The 15,061-nt window shown below is 55.4% G+C and overlaps 1 protein-coding gene and 1 gene segment (V, D, J or C); both read left to right on the forward strand.

Moving 5' to 3' along the window:
* Nucleotides 1–15,061, forward strand: part of LOC141970164 (M1-specific T cell receptor alpha chain-like) — a 293,745-nt gene that overhangs the window by 58,266 nt on the left and 220,418 nt on the right. The gene's annotated exons all lie outside the window — the stretch shown is intronic.
* Nucleotides 8,668–9,933, forward strand: LOC141970170 (Ig heavy chain V region 914-like). The segment is given in 2 exon segments: nucleotides 8,668–8,791; nucleotides 9,087–9,933. Coding segments are annotated over 2 exon segments (399 nt in total).

Consider the following 15,061-nt stretch of genomic DNA (forward strand, 5'->3'; position numbering starts at 1 on the left):
TCATAATTTTCCTGTTTCATCACGGCTTCAAGCTCCTCCTGTTTGTTACCCATGCTGTGTGCATTGGTATACATGAACTTCAGATGGGCCAATGTTTTTGTCCCTTCCCCCTTCAAATCTAGTTTAAAGCTCTATCAATGAGCCCAGCTAACTCCTGCCCCCAAATCACCTTCCCTCTCTGGGACAGTCATTGATTACTTTGTCCTGCTGCCGGTGGCTGTGGTGTTGTCAGGACCACATCCAGCTCTATGGACGAGCACTGTAACCGATTACATCCCCCAACCTGTTTGGTATTTGCAAGCACCAGTGTGCAGCCCATGCAATTTTATATGGGTGACTCAGAGGCTTTTCTAATTTTGGAGGCAATTCCCAATAAGGTAGCTTAAGGCACAGCTCCAGGTTTGCCTTCTGATAAGTGGACACATTAAAAGTCCCTGTAAAATTTCCTGGATATGGAAACCATTGCTGATTGTAATTGATCGGCAAGGATTTATTCCCCACCAGGCAGGTATGATTCCACAATTTCTCCCATATCTCCCATCTGATGGAGACTGATCGAAGATGTTTGGGCCTTGCCATATTCCCTTGATAGTGTTAATTTCTGTAGCCTCATCCATTCCTGAGATGTTTTGGAACTCCTGTGTTACACTTGCAGCTCCAGTGCAGTCAGATTGACCGGGCTCATGGGGAATTTAAAGCCATCTCTGACAGAGGTCAGTGATGTTATAATTGTGCCCTGGCAAGGGGGGTTCCAAATGGACGTGAATCCTCATATTATGTCCCAGGCTAGATTGGGGGAGCCCCTCCATTGTCCCACCACTGCAAGGACAAAGATTGAACACCACGTCTCCCAAAACATTATTCCCATATAATAATGTTAGCAAATTACAAGTAGTAACTAGCCGCTACTGCCTAGAACCACTGAAGCACTATGAGTAACACAGGTCCCCCATCGTCTGGGATCAGCGCCCTGTCACACAAATGTGTCCATAACAAAACAGTGATGGTTAGGAGGAAGGGACAATCCCCTGGAGTTCATGTGGAGTTTGTTCCTATGGGCAGCAGCAGCCACCCATGAACAGATATTGATGGGAGCTTTTAGGGGTAGGGGTACTTGCCCCACGGTGGGCAAGTCTACTAGAACACGTTGTCCAGGGGAATGGAGCGGGTTTGCAGGGTCTTTAGTCTCTCTTTTCACGGTGAGTACAAACAGAGGCTTGGGACATAACATGGTAAGTCAAGGGCATCCATTAGTTCCCCACAGGCTGTTTACCCTCATTACTGCATCTGGCAGCCGTTATGACCATCCCTTTTTATTGGTTTAAGGGCTTGCTTTAGAATCCCGTTGGTGCGTTCCAGAATCTCATTCACTTGGGGATAATATGGAGTATGGAAAATCCACTAGATTCCTTCATTTATCTCTTACTCAGGCTATTGCTTGAAGGAAAAGGCAGTGAAGGGAGGTGTGTTTGAAGGGCTGAGACCATTTATGCTGCAGGAGGGTCTGTTCTGGGCACTGCAGAGGTGTGTGGTGAAGTGCAGGTTAGTGGACATTGCCTGGGCTCCTGTCCTGCACGGCCCAGTTTCCCCTCCGTGGCCTGGCTGCAGAGCTGTGGGGTCAGGGAGAGGCGGTGCGGTAGCTCCCAGCAGTGCTGTGGGGGATGGAGCCAGGCTTTTAGGAAAGAGAGATCGGCATGGGTGACATTGTGGTGGGTGCCTGCTACAGATCACCTGATGAGGAAGGAGAAGCAGACAAGTGTGGTGGGCTGACCTGAGCTGGCCACCAGGTGCCCACAATCCACTCTGTCAGTCCCCCTCCTGAGCAGCACAGGGGGATGGGGAATGGGGGTTGTGGTCAGTTCATAACACAGTTTGACTGCCGCTCCTTCCTCTTCATGCTTTTCCCCTGCTGCTGTGTTGGGCTCCTCTCCACAGGGCCACAGGTCCTGCCAGGAGCCTGCTCCAGTGTGAGCTCTCCACGGGGTCACAGCTTCCTTCAGGGCACATCCACCTGCTGTGGCTGGGGTCCTCCACGGGCTGCAGGGTGGATATCTGCTCCACCATGGACCTCCATGGGCTGCACGGGGACAACCTGTGTCACCATGGTCTTCACCACGGGCTGCAGGGGAATCTCTGCTCCGGCACCTGGAGCACCTCCTCCCCCTCTTTCCTCACTGACACTCAGTGTGGGTTTGAGAAGTGGAAATCCTGCTTAAACAAGTTTAAAGTCTTCTACAGTAAGCCAAAGTGTCTTGGTGGATGAGGAGAGAGTGGACGCTGTGCATCCTGAATTCCGTTTCACTTTCTGCCCGGAGTTCCCCAGAAAGGTCAGAGACAAAGCTACTCACTGTGGACTGGAGAAGTGCCCAGTGACATGAACTGTGAAGGGTGCATCTTCCTTGCTCCAGCCTTTTCCCCTGGACGCTCAGACCTGGGATCCCCGAAGGACGGTCTTGCTGGTAAAGACTGAGGTGAATAAGGCATTCAGTACCTCCGCCCTTTCCCACGGCCTGTGTCACCGGGTCCCCCACCCCATTCAGCAGTGGGCCTGCATTTTCCCGGGCCTTGTTTGTCCATACAGGCCTCCTGGCACTTTTACCTGGCTCCTTGCTCGTTGGCCTGGACTGTGCTTGAGCCCAGCACTGGTGACACTGGGGACTACTGTGTCCACTCCTGGGCTCCTCAGTACAGCAAAGACATGGTCATACCAGAGCAAATGCAATGAAGGGGGGTGAAGATGAGGAAGGGAGAGTCTGACATACCAGGAGAGAATGAGGGAACTGGGTTGGTTCAGTGTAGGAGGCATCGGCCTGTCAGCCGTACACAGCCTCTGAGAAACTGCTAGGCTTTGGTGGAAAACAGGCCTTGGAAGACAGATAAGAAGCTGTTAAGTTGTGCCAAGGTGGCAGGGACAAACAACGGACAGCTGCAACACTGAACTGTGGAAAAGGACTAAACTGTGAGAAGTTACCACCGCATGAACAGCACCTGAGCGAGCAGGGGATTGGTCTGCACAGCGTGTGATAGAGTGGTCTGGTGCTGATAGGAGAAAGGATTGATGGCTGCCTAATTGCTGATTTGCTAATTATGAACTAAGAGCTTTGGCGAGAGCATAAGTATGTGTTATTGTAATAATAGAGTGTCTTTCCTTTTGCACGTCAATGAGGAGTCCGTGCCTCAGTTGCCACAGTTCAGCACAGAGAAGAAAATGCCCGGGGGGATTTGTCAGTGTGCTGTGTAGTCTCCGATCCTGGAGATCTTCAAAACTGATCTGGACAAGGCTGTGGGCAGCCTACGGTCCCTAACCCCAGTAGGCAGCTGAGCCCCACGCAGCTGCCTGTGGAGTCACCCGCAGTAAGTTGGGGGAGCGAATCAGAAGGGTGAAAGTGAGAAGACTTGTGTGTGGAGATAAAGAGACTTTAATAGGAAAAGTCAAAGCTGCACACACACACCGAGCAAACAAAGGAATTCATTCTCTACTTCCCATTGGCAGGCAGATGTTGAGACATTTCCAGGCCTTCATGAGGCATAATGTTTACTTGGGAAAGACAAATATCATAACTCCTAATATCGCCCTTTTCCCCAGATTTTATTGCTTCCCATGACTTCATGCAGTACGGAATATCTCTTTGTCTAGTTGGGGGTCAGCTGTGCAGCTGGTGGACAGCATGAGAAACAGAGAAGGCCCAGGCACTGCATAGGTGCTGTTCAGCAACAGATAAAATATTGGTGTGTTATCAACATGAATTTGGTCAGCAAATATTGCAGCTGCCCATAGAGGCTGCTGTGAAGGAAATTAACACCCACTCTTACTGACCCTGCTTGGAGCAGGGGGGCTAATCTACAATTCTTCCAGAGATCCATTACAGCCTCAAATCACCTTTCTGGGGAGCCCGATGGAACAGCACGGCGACTGATGGGCAGCCAGAGCTTTGAAGAGGCAGCTTTGGGGGCTGGAAAAGCTCTGGGACTGCCCCTGTGTCCTGCTTAGGGGAAGACCTCGAGTCTCTCCTCCTCACCTCATGCACTGCCAACGTGTTGCCATGTGCCCCCTGCAATTCCCTGGCAGGGGCCTTTGGGTGGCTGTGAGGGAGAAGGGGAAAGTTTCTGCCACTCATTTCCCAATGGAATTGCATCAATCCCCTCCACTGTGTCCAGGACCCTGCCCCCAGCACCAGGCTGTGGCCAGCAATAGGCCTCTGTCTCGAAGCAGCCAGTCAGCCCGTCAAATGGGGCTGCATGTTCTTGCTCATCCTTCCAAAGCCAGGCTCTGGGTTTGGGTACGGGGTTGTACAACCCTGTCACATGTGCAGGTACCTGTGCCTGAAACTTCAGAGAATGTCTGTAAGACCTAGCAGAAGACTAAGCACCAGAAATACAGCAAGCATGACCAAGCTGAATAGCTCTCACATATCCTCTGTGTGTCACTCTTTTACCCACCCATATTACATTTGTATCACTTGCACATTTCTCCCTTGAGTTCCAGAACTGAAACTTGTAGCCAGAATAGGAAAGTGGGTTTTCCTCAGGGTTCTCATAAAAAGCTGTTTCTGGAAGTCATCAGGGGAGGAGCAAAGTCCGAGTTTCCGTTTTCCCCTTTGCCCTGACACATATCACCCACAAAGCCATGAATGTGCCTCTGAGCCTTTCACCAAATCACGGAAGGTTGTGGTTGAATCCACCTCAGGGCGTATCTGGTCCAAGCCCCCTGCTCAAGCTGGGCCACCTGCAGCTGGTTGCTCAGGACTATCTCCAGGCAGATGGTGAATATTTCCAATCATGGACACAACGTAACCTCTCTGGGCAACCTGTGCCAGTGCTTGGACACCCTCAGAGTCAAAAATGTTTCCTGGTTTTCAGCCGGAGCCTCCTGTGTTTCAGTTTGAGTTCGTTGCCTCTTCACCTGTCACTGGGCACAACTGTAAAGAGCCTCTCCCTCTCTACTTTGCACCCTCTCTTCAGGTATTTCTCTGCATCGATGAGACCCCCACCAAGCCTTCACTTTTCCATGGTAAACCGTCCAACTCTTCTCTCTGGAGTCCCATAATCATCTCTGTGGCCCTTCACTGTCCCCTACTCAGTCTGTCCCTGTCTCCCATGTGCTGGGGAGACAGGACGTGGAGCCAGTACTCCAGGTATGAGCCCTCCAGTGCTGAATAGGGAGGGAAGGGTCACCTCCCTCCCCTGCTGGCAGCACCCCTCCTGGGGCACCCAGGACACCATTAGCCACCTTTGTCCCAAGGGCACATTCCTGGGTCATGCTCAAGCTGTTGTCCACCAGAACCTTCAGCTCCTCTCTTGAGAATGTGCTTACAGTTGAGTAGCCCCCAGGCTTCCTTGAGATGTTCCTTCTCAGGTGAAGGACTTTGTCCTTCCTCTCTTTGCACTGCACGAGGTTCCTGTCAGCCCATTTCAACAGCCTGTTGAGGTCCCTCTGCATAGCAGCACAACCCTCTGCTGTATCAGCCAATCCTCCCAGCTTGGCGTCACCTGCACATCTGGCGAGGGTGAGCGCTCTCCCATCCTCCAGAGCATTAAGGGAGATGTCAAACAGGATTGGAGCTGGCATTGACCTCTGGGGCACAGCACTAGCTGCTGGCCTCCAACTAGCCTGTGTGCCACTGAGCACCACCATCAGCTCCCAGGCCTGCAGACAGTTTTGGATCTGCCTCACTCTTTGATCCTCCAGGCCAAGCTTTATAAACTTCTCTGTGAGGATCTTTCAGAAGACAGTCCTGGAAGTGTTTCTGTAGTCATAGCAGCCAATATCCAGTGCTCTGCTGTTGTGGTTTAAGCCCTGATAGCAACCGAGCACAACACAGACGCTCACTCACTCCTTCCCCTACCCGGGAAAACAGGGAGGACAAAATAAAACAAAAGGCTCGGCAATCAGAACAAGGACAGGGAGGGATCACTCACCCATTATGGTCATGGGCAAAAGACAGATTCGATTTGATAAAAACCCAAATAAATATATTTGAACACCACCAATCGAGTCAGAGTGGACAGTGAGAAATTCAACTACATCTTCAACACACCTTCCCCCACTCCTCGATTCTTCCTCAGCTCAACTTTGATCCTGATATCTCTCCCTCCTGCCCTGCAGCAGTGTAGGGGGACATGGGATGGGGGTTGGGGTCAGTTCATCCCCCATTGTTTCTGCTGCTCCTTCCTCCTCAAGGAAGGTCTCCTCCTATTCTTCTTCTGCTCCAACGTGGGGTCCATCCCATGGGTGACAGTCCTCCGTGAACTTCTCCCATGTGCATTCTTCCCAGGGCCTGCAGCTTTTCCCAAATGGCTCCAGGGTGGGTCCCTGCCACGGGGCGCAGCCTTCCAGCAACAGACTGCCCCACCGCCGGCCGCCCTCAGAGTCCCGGCCTTCTCCAGGCGCAGCCACTGCCGCAGCGTGGGGTCTTCCATGGGCTGCACCTGGGCATCTGCTCCCCCGGTGACCTCCGTGGGTGCAGGGCACAGCCTGCTCTCTCTCCACGGGCTGCAGGGGGGTCTCTGCTCTGACACACCTTCCTCCATCCTCCTCCTTCTTCCTGTGACCTTGGGTTTTGCTCAGGTTTTCCCTCCTAACTCCTCCTCACATCTCCCCCTCCTCCTCTCAGGTTTCCCTTCTTAAATACATTATCACAGAGGTACAGCCACCATCGCTAATTGGCTTGGCCTTGGCCAGAGATGGGTCTGACTTGGAGCTGGGGGAGCTACAAAAAGCTTCTCACAGGAGCCACAGCTATAACTCCCTCCCTGCTACCAAATACCCCACCACACACAAACCCAACACACAACGTCATGTCTTTCATGGTTCTGTTTATATTTAATGGTTGTTATTCTATTTTTATTAATAGTGACAGTTCTATCTTTCTATTGTTACTACTCTTTATAAGCTGTGGTTCTCTTGTGTCACAGCAGGTCATGGTGTGTAAGATGGGTGAATTCCCACTATCACGACAACCAGTGGAATCCTGCAAGTTCTTTTCCCATTGTGACGGATGTTACTTCATCCCGTAGGAGTCTTAAGGTACGTGTCTACTGTACTGGGTCTTCTGTGGCACCATTTAGACACCTTGGAGCCACAGCCCACTGCAGACACACTTGAACATCTACTGCAGCGATAGGAGCAGATGTGGAGAGGGCTGCCTGTGAAATGATAATGTATGTGCCCAAAGTAGCCTTGCCAATGCCACCGGGAGGACAATTGCTCACATGTACTGTGTGTCCATGGAGGATTACCACTTGTCCCTTGGGCCACCCATACTGAAGTTGTGTTGGTGGAGAGATTTGGCTTAGCAGGACTTGGCCTACAGCTGTGGCCACCGTTTTCCAAATCCTGGAGATATGGGGCTGTTCTCAACTCCTGCCCCTGCCCCTGCCCCTGCTCCTCCCCCTACTCCTGCTCCTGCTCCTCCCCTGCCCCTGCCCCTGCTCTTGTCCCTGCCCCTGCCCCTGCCCCTGCTCCTGCCCCTGCCCCTGCCCTGCCCCTGCCCCTGCTCCTGCTCCTGCCCCTGCCCCTGCTCCTGCCCTTGCCCCTGCCCCTGCTCCTGCTCCTGCCCCTGCCCCTGCCCCTTCCCCTGCTCCTACCCCTGCCCTGCCCCTGCTCCTGCCCCTGCCCCTACTCCTGCCCCTGCCCCTGCCCCTGCTCCTGCTCCTACCTCTGCCCTGCCCCTGCCCCTGCCCCTGCCCCTGATCCTGCTCCTGCCCCTGCCCCTACTCCTGCCCCTGCCCCTGCCCCTGATCCTGCTCCTGCCCCTGCTCCTGCCCCTACTCCTGCCCCTGCCCCTGCTCCTGCTCCTGCCCCTGCCCCTGCCCCTTCCCCTGCTCCTGCTCCTGCTCCTGCCCCTGCCCCTTCCCCTGCTCCTGCCCCTGCTCCTGCTCCTACCTCTGCCCTGCCCCTGCCCCTGCCCCTGCCCCTGCCCCTGCCCCTGATCCTGCTCCTGCCCCTGCCCCTACTCCTGCCCCTGCCCCTGCCCCTGATCCTGCTCCTGCCCCTGCTCCTGCCCCTACTCCTGCCCCTGCCCCTGCTCCTGCTCCTGCCCCTGCCCCTGCCCCTTCCCCTGCTCCTGCTCCTGCTCCTGCCCCTGCCCCTGCCCCTGCCCCTACTCCTGCCCCTGCCCCTGCCCCTGATCCTGCTCCTGCGCCTGCCCCTTCTCCTGCCTCTACACCTCCTCCTGCCCCTGCCCCTGCCCCTGCCCCTGCTCCTGATACTGCCCCTGCTCCTGCCCCTGCTCCTGCCCCTGTCCCTGCCCCTGCCCCTGCCCCTGCCCCTGCCCCTGCTCCTGCCCCTGCTCCTGCCCCTGCCCCTGCATCTGCATCTGCATCTGCTCCTGTCACTGCCCCTGCCCCTGCCCCTGCTCCTGCTCCTGCCCCTGCCCCTGCTCCTGACCCTGCTCCTGCCCCTGCTCCTGCTCCTGCTCCTGCCCCTGCCCCTGCCCCTGCCCCTGCTCCTGCCCCTGCCCCTGCCCCTGCCACTTCTCCTGCCCCTGATCTTGCTCCTGCCCCTGCTCCTGCTCCTGCTCCTGCCCCTGTCCCTGCCCCTGCCCCTGCCCCTGCTCCTGCCCCGAAGGGGCCGCGGCCCCGGGGCGCCGGGGCGGGGCTGTTGGGGGCGGGCAGAGGCGTCGGCGCTGCCCCGGCGAGGGGCCGAGCCGGCGGGGCGGGCAGGAGCGGGCCCGAGCGCGGCTCCGCTCGGCTCCTCGGCGGCCCCGGCCGGCCCCGGCGCGGCAGGGCATGATGGCGCCCGGGCTGGGGCCGTGGCTCCTGGCCTTGGCCTTGGCCGCGGGGCCGGCAGGTGAGAGCCGGGCGGGGCGGGCAGCGAGCCCGGGGCCGGGGAAGGAGGCCGAGGCCGAGGCCGAGGCGGAGGCCAGGGCGGCTTTGGGGCCGCGGCTCGGGGCGAGGGCCGGCAGCAGGCGCGGCTCAGCCCCGGGGAGGGCAGGCGGGCGTTGCCCCGGGCGCGGGGCTCGGCCGGGAGAGAGCGGGGTGGCGGCTGTGGCTGTGCCGGCCCGGGGGGCTTTGCCGGGGCGGCGGGGGAACGGCCTGGGGCCGTGGGCGCGCCCTGCCCGGCTGCCTGCGCTCTCCGTCCGCAGGGCTCTGGGCGCAGATGAGCCTGCTGGAGGCCGGCGGAGGGCTGCGAGCGCCCGGGGACTCCGTGCTCCTCTCCTGCCGCGGATCCGGCTTCAATTTCGGCAATTACGGTGTTCGGTGGTACCGTCAGACACCCGATGGCAGACTCGAGTGGGTGTCCTACATCAGCCCCTCGGGTACTGCAAAGGAATACGGGGCAGCGGTGCAGGGCCGAGCCACGGTGTCCCGGGACAATTCCCGGTCCGAGTCATCGCTGTCGCTGCGTGCCCTGGGCCCCCGGGACTCTGCCCGCTACTTCTGTGCCGTTCGCACGGGGACAGGAAATCCAGCGGAGCTTTAACACAAACCTGCTGGGCCCCAGATGGGGGAAGCTGTGGCAGAGGGGGCGATGGGGCCGCTCAGGCCTGTTGCCAGGGCCAGAGGGGCCATCACTGGGCACCGCAGCTGGTCCGGGCCTTTCTGCGGGAGCTGCTTTCCCAGCACTGCCCATTTCCGTCTCCTGAGACCCAAACGCAGTGCTTTACTGAGTGGAGGATGTTCAGCGTACTCCTTCTCGGTCAGCCAAGCGGGCCACTCTGCCTCCCTGCATCCCATCTCTTCCCTCCCTTTCTGGCTGCTCAGGGATTGGATGGGCTCAGTTTTCACTGGATGAATGGGCCCAAAGAGTTTTGCTGAAGGGAGTTAAATCCATTTGGCAGCTGTTCAGAAATAGTGTTCCCCAAGGCTCCGTACTGAGCCCCGTGCTCTTTGATATTGTCGTGGTTTAAACCTGGCCAGCAGCAAACACCACACAGCCACTTGCTCACCCTCCCCTGACCGCAGGATGGGGGAGTGAATTGGAGCGGGAAAGGGAGGCTCGAACTTGAGATAAAAACAGTTTAATAATTGGAATAGAATGCAAGAATACCAATAGAAAATACTAACGGGTAAAGCACACCGTGACTGCTCACCGCCCGTTGACTGATCCGAGCCTGTTGCAGGGAACCCTTTATTTGCAGGATGAGGCTGTGAGACAAGACGCACACCAATATGGTTAACAGTCAAGCTCCAAAGTTTATTACAAAATCAAGTCCTTATATATTCTTGTACATCTAAAAATAACAGCAAATTCTTGTGTGTTGCTCTAGCGCATGCTCATTTCAAAAACTCATTCCTCTCAGCACTTTCAACAAGGAGTACTAACCGCGCGCAGCCAGTAGATAAGTTTCTGCTTTGTTATTCTAAAGAATCCCTTCTTATCTGTTTCTTCCCTAAGAAGCACAAATTTCTTTGCTTTCAGCTGTTAGTCTTCTAACACAAGTGCATCATTAATTTAGACGTTGTTCATCTTCTAACCTGAATGCTGATGACACTTTTACATTGTCCATGACTCGGAAGGTTCGCGACCCAGCATACACACCCACCCGACCCTGTTCCCGGCTGGCGATCCCAAAATACCGAGATCCCGTCATCCCAATCCCAGAAGTGAGAGAGAACCCCCTCCTTCCCAGCCAACCCTCCTGTATATCCTGAGCATGACGATACATGATCTGGAGTATTTCCTTGGACAATTTGGGTGCGTGCTCTGGCTCTGCTCCCTCCCAGCTTCTTGTCCAGCTGCGCACGGGCAGGACATGGGGAGTTGGAAAGTCCTTGATCTCTCAGGAAATACTGAAAACATCAGTGTCTTCTCATACCAAATCCCACGCTGAATCCAAAACACAGCATTATTCTAGCTACTAAGGTGGAGAATTAACTCCATCCCAGCCAAACCCGGGACAAATACCTTCATCAATGATCTGGACGAGGGGGTTGAGTGCACCCTCGGTAAGTTTGCAGGTGACACCCAGCTGGGCAGGAGTGTTGATCTGCTGGAGGGCAGCAAGGCTCTGCGGAGGGATTTGGAGAGGCTGGAGAGATGAGCTGAGGCCAATTGTATGAGGCTCAACAAGGTCAGTGTCGGGTCCTGCACATGGGTCACAACAACCCCCTGCAACGCTACAGGCTTGGGCAGAGTGGCTGGAAGCTGCTTGGCAAAAAATGACCTGGGGGTGTTGGAGATAATTAAATGACGTGTAGAGCTGGCACTTAGGGATGTGGTTTAGTGCTGGGCTTGGCAGTGTTGGGTTAATGGTTGGACTCGATGATCTTCAAGCTCCTTGCTTGTGTGATTTGATGATTCGGTGGGGCACCCAAAGCACTTGGGCTTTGGCAACACCATGGCCTGCTTCTATTGATTCCCCGTGGGTATTTGTGTGAGGCGGCGAGAGAAAATCAGTGATGGAAGAGCCCTGCTTTTGTTTCAGGCGCACTTCAGGGTGATGAGATCCAAGCGACGAGGTCTGCAGTGTGGTGGCGAGCAGGGAATAGTGGGAGCTTACGATGCACTTACAGCTCCAAGGCCTCCTATCTGTACGTGGCCTGGTACCGGCAGCGTGCCGGTGGAGTCCTGCAGTACTTGCTGCAGAGCAAGGGCCGGGGAGGCTCCTACAGCCACACAGCCCCTTTTGCCCGGCAGAGATTTTCCGGCCAGGCTGACAAGAGCTCCGGGACGCTGATCATCACGGGGCTGGAGCTGGGGGACAGTGCGGTCTACTACTGCGCCCTGCAGGGACCACAGTGAGAGAGACTTGGGCTGTGCCTGGACAACATCAGCTTCCTCCTCCCCTGCCGTCCCCTGCGGCATCTTCACAGGGGTCAGGGCCCATCTCAGTGGCGAGTCAGTGAGTGGACTGTGCCTGGGGTCAGAGGAGGGACACCTCTCAGGGTTACTCCTCGAGGTTGAGAGAATCCATATCATGTCAGATACTCGGTAAGTGCATTGGGAATGAGCGTGCTGGGAGTTTGGGATCTTAGCTAAGGGATATAAAGGATGGAGTGCACACACACAATCCTTTAGAAATAAACCATTGACCCAGTCTGGGACTAGAATTGTATCCAACCCCACCTGGACTCCTCTCTGAGAAGGAGTTTTTCTAAAGCGGGTCCTGTCTGAGTGTCATGACTCGACAGGAGGGTTTGTTCTTTCTGACACTGTCCTCTATGCGGTAAGAACCGGCTGAACCTCGACATCAAATCTTACTAAACCACTGTTGCATTTACTGTCAAAATTTGTTCAATCTCTGTTTTATATCAATAAACATATTGTGGCTTCTCTCTTACGAGTGAGCGATGTCACTCCATTTGTGACAATGCATCACCGACAGCAGCTGCGCTTGGGACTGCACCCACCAGACTCCTGGCAGAGCCCTGCAGCCTGTGGTGTTGCAGCATCCTTTCCCATGACTCCAGCACATCGCTTCATCCTTCCAGACACACGTCACCAGCTCTGCAGACCCCTCCAGGAACCAGCTCTCCCTGGAAGTGCTCTTGCCAGCAGCTGCAGACACGGTCACCTGTTTCTGCAGCACCAGGGAGCTGGAAAAGGGCCCAGTGCTTGACACACAGGCAGGGCCAGGGCAGAACTGGAAGGAGGGGGGTTAAATCCAGCCAGGTCTCTTGTGATTGCTCAAAGCAAGTCTCTTCCCAGGTTTATCAAGACTAGGCAGCAGCAGCAGCAGCAGCAGAGTTTCCTACAAGCACCCACAAACCCATGAACATGTCCTTATCCTACATTCTTCCTTCTCTCCCACAGGCAAAAGCAACATGGAAAGAGTTTTTTCTATAAAGAAGCACAGTGATCATGAAAGAGCTGAAATTTGAATATTGAAAGCCAAAACTGAGTTCAGTTTTGAGATCTCATATTGTTCAGGGAGCCCCAGAGTTGTGTGAGAGCAGAAGCTGAGCTGCAGAGCATCTTTTCCCATGGCCATGAGGAATAGTCTCTCCACTCTGTGGTTGCTGTTGCTGATGGCCAGCATGGAATTTTGTGTGGGAACACCAGCAAGGTGGCAATGGAGAGTGCCCTGTGCCAGAACAACATTCCATCCCTCCATGGGTTTGGATGCCGTGGGGAACCCGATATGTCCTCCCACGCTGGGGCACCTCGGCGTGTCCCGGTGCACCACAGGTCCCCCTGGCCCTGCATCCCCCTGCTTCTTCTCCCAGTCTCAAGCCTCCAGTTTCAGTGGGTTCTTCCCCCCTCTCCAACTCCCTTTTTTCCACCTGTGTGCTGGGTCTCCCCTAGGCGTCCTCTTCTCCAGGCTGAACCCCCCCAGTTCCCCCAGCCGCTCCCCAGCAGACCTGTGCTCCAGACCCTGCCCCAGCTCCGTTGCCCTTCTCTGGCCACGCTCGAGTCATTCAATGGCCTTTTTGGGGTGAGGGGCCCAAAACTGAACCCACTCATCGAGGGGCGGCCTCACCAGTGCCCAGCACAGGGCTCAGATCCCTTCCCTGTCCCTGCTGGCCACGCCAGTGCTGACACAAGCCAGGATGCCATTGGCCTTCTTGGCCCCCTGGGCACACTGCTGGCTCCTGTTCAGCCGGCTGTCAATCAACCCCCTCACATCCCTCTCTGACTGGCAGCTCTCCAGCCACTCCTCCCCAGGCCTGTAGCCCTGCTGGGTGTTGTTGTGGCCCAAGGGCAACCCCTGGCTTTTGGCCTTATTGAAGCTCATGCAGTTGGGCTCAGCCCATGGCTCCAGCCTGTCCAGGTCTCTCTGCAGCCTCCCTGCCCTCGAGCAGATCAACACTCCCACCCAACTGGGTGTCATCTGCAAACTGACTGAGGGGGCACTCGATACCCTCGTCCAGATCATCAATAAAGATGTTAAACAGGAGTGGCCCCAACACCCAGCCCTGGGGGACACCACTCATGACCGGCCACTACTGGATTTAACTTCGTTCTCCCCAACTCTTTGGGCCCGGCCATCCAGCCAGATTTTACCCAGCAAAGCGTGTGCCCATCCAAGCCTTGAGCAGCCAGTTTCACCAGGAGAATGCTTTGGTAAACAGTATCAAAAGCCTCACTAAATTCCAGGTAGACAATATCCACAGCCTTTCCCTCATCCAATAAGCAGGTTGATCTGTCATAGAAGGAGATCAGGTTTGTCAGGCAGGACCTGACTTTCATAATCCCACTGACTGGGCCTGAGCATCTGGTTGTCCCGCAGGTGTTGTATGATGGTACTCAGGATGAGCTGCTCCATCAGCTTCCCAGGCACTGATGTCAAGATGACTGGCCTGTAATTTCCCAGATCATCCTTCCGGCCCTTCTTATAGATGGGCGTCACACTGGCCAATTTCCTACCAGTCGGCACCTCCCCGGTCAGCCAGGACTGCTGGGAAATGATGGAAAGCGGCTTGGCGAGCACCCAGCCAGCTCCTTCAGCACCCTCGGCTGTATCCATCTGGTCCCATAGACTTGTGTGTGTCTGTGTGATGCAGCAGGTCACTGACTGTCTCCTCCGGGATTGCGGGGGGGTCGTTCTCCCGGCCTCTATCTTCTGGCTGAGGAGGCTGGATTCCCTCAGTACAACTGCTGTTTTTATCAACAACTGAGGGAAAGAAGTCATTAAGCACCTCAGTTTTTTCCTCATCACTTGTTACATGTTTCCTCCCACATCTAGCAGGGGTGTACAGTTCATTAATGCTTGATTTGTGGAATCAGGCCCATCCAGCCAGTCACACACAGGATCACACACAGAATCATCTAGGTTGGAAAGGACCCCGGAGATCATCTAGTCCAACCGTTTGCCTAGCACAGTTCCCACCTACAGCGTATCCTTAAGCTCTAAATCGACCCTACTCTTGGACACCTCCAGGGATGGGGACTCCACCACCTCCCTGGGCAGCCCATTCCAACGCCCAACAACCCCTTCTGGAAAGAAATGCTTCCTAATACCTAGTCTGAACTTTCCCTGGCGCAACTTGAGGCCATTCCCTCTTGTCCTGTCGCTTTCTACTAGGCTAAAGAGGCTTAAAGCCAGCTCTCTGCAGCTTCCTTTCAGGGAGTTGTAGAGGGTGATGAGGTCTCCCCTCAGCCTTCTCTTCTCCAGACTAAATAATCCCAGTTCCCTCAGCCGCTCCTCACAGGACATGTGTTCCAGACCCTGTACCA

This window comes from Athene noctua, chromosome 25 (assembly GCF_965140245.1).
Source record: "Athene noctua chromosome 25, bAthNoc1.hap1.1, whole genome shotgun sequence".
Classification (NCBI taxonomy): Eukaryota; Metazoa; Chordata; class Aves; order Strigiformes; family Strigidae; genus Athene; species Athene noctua.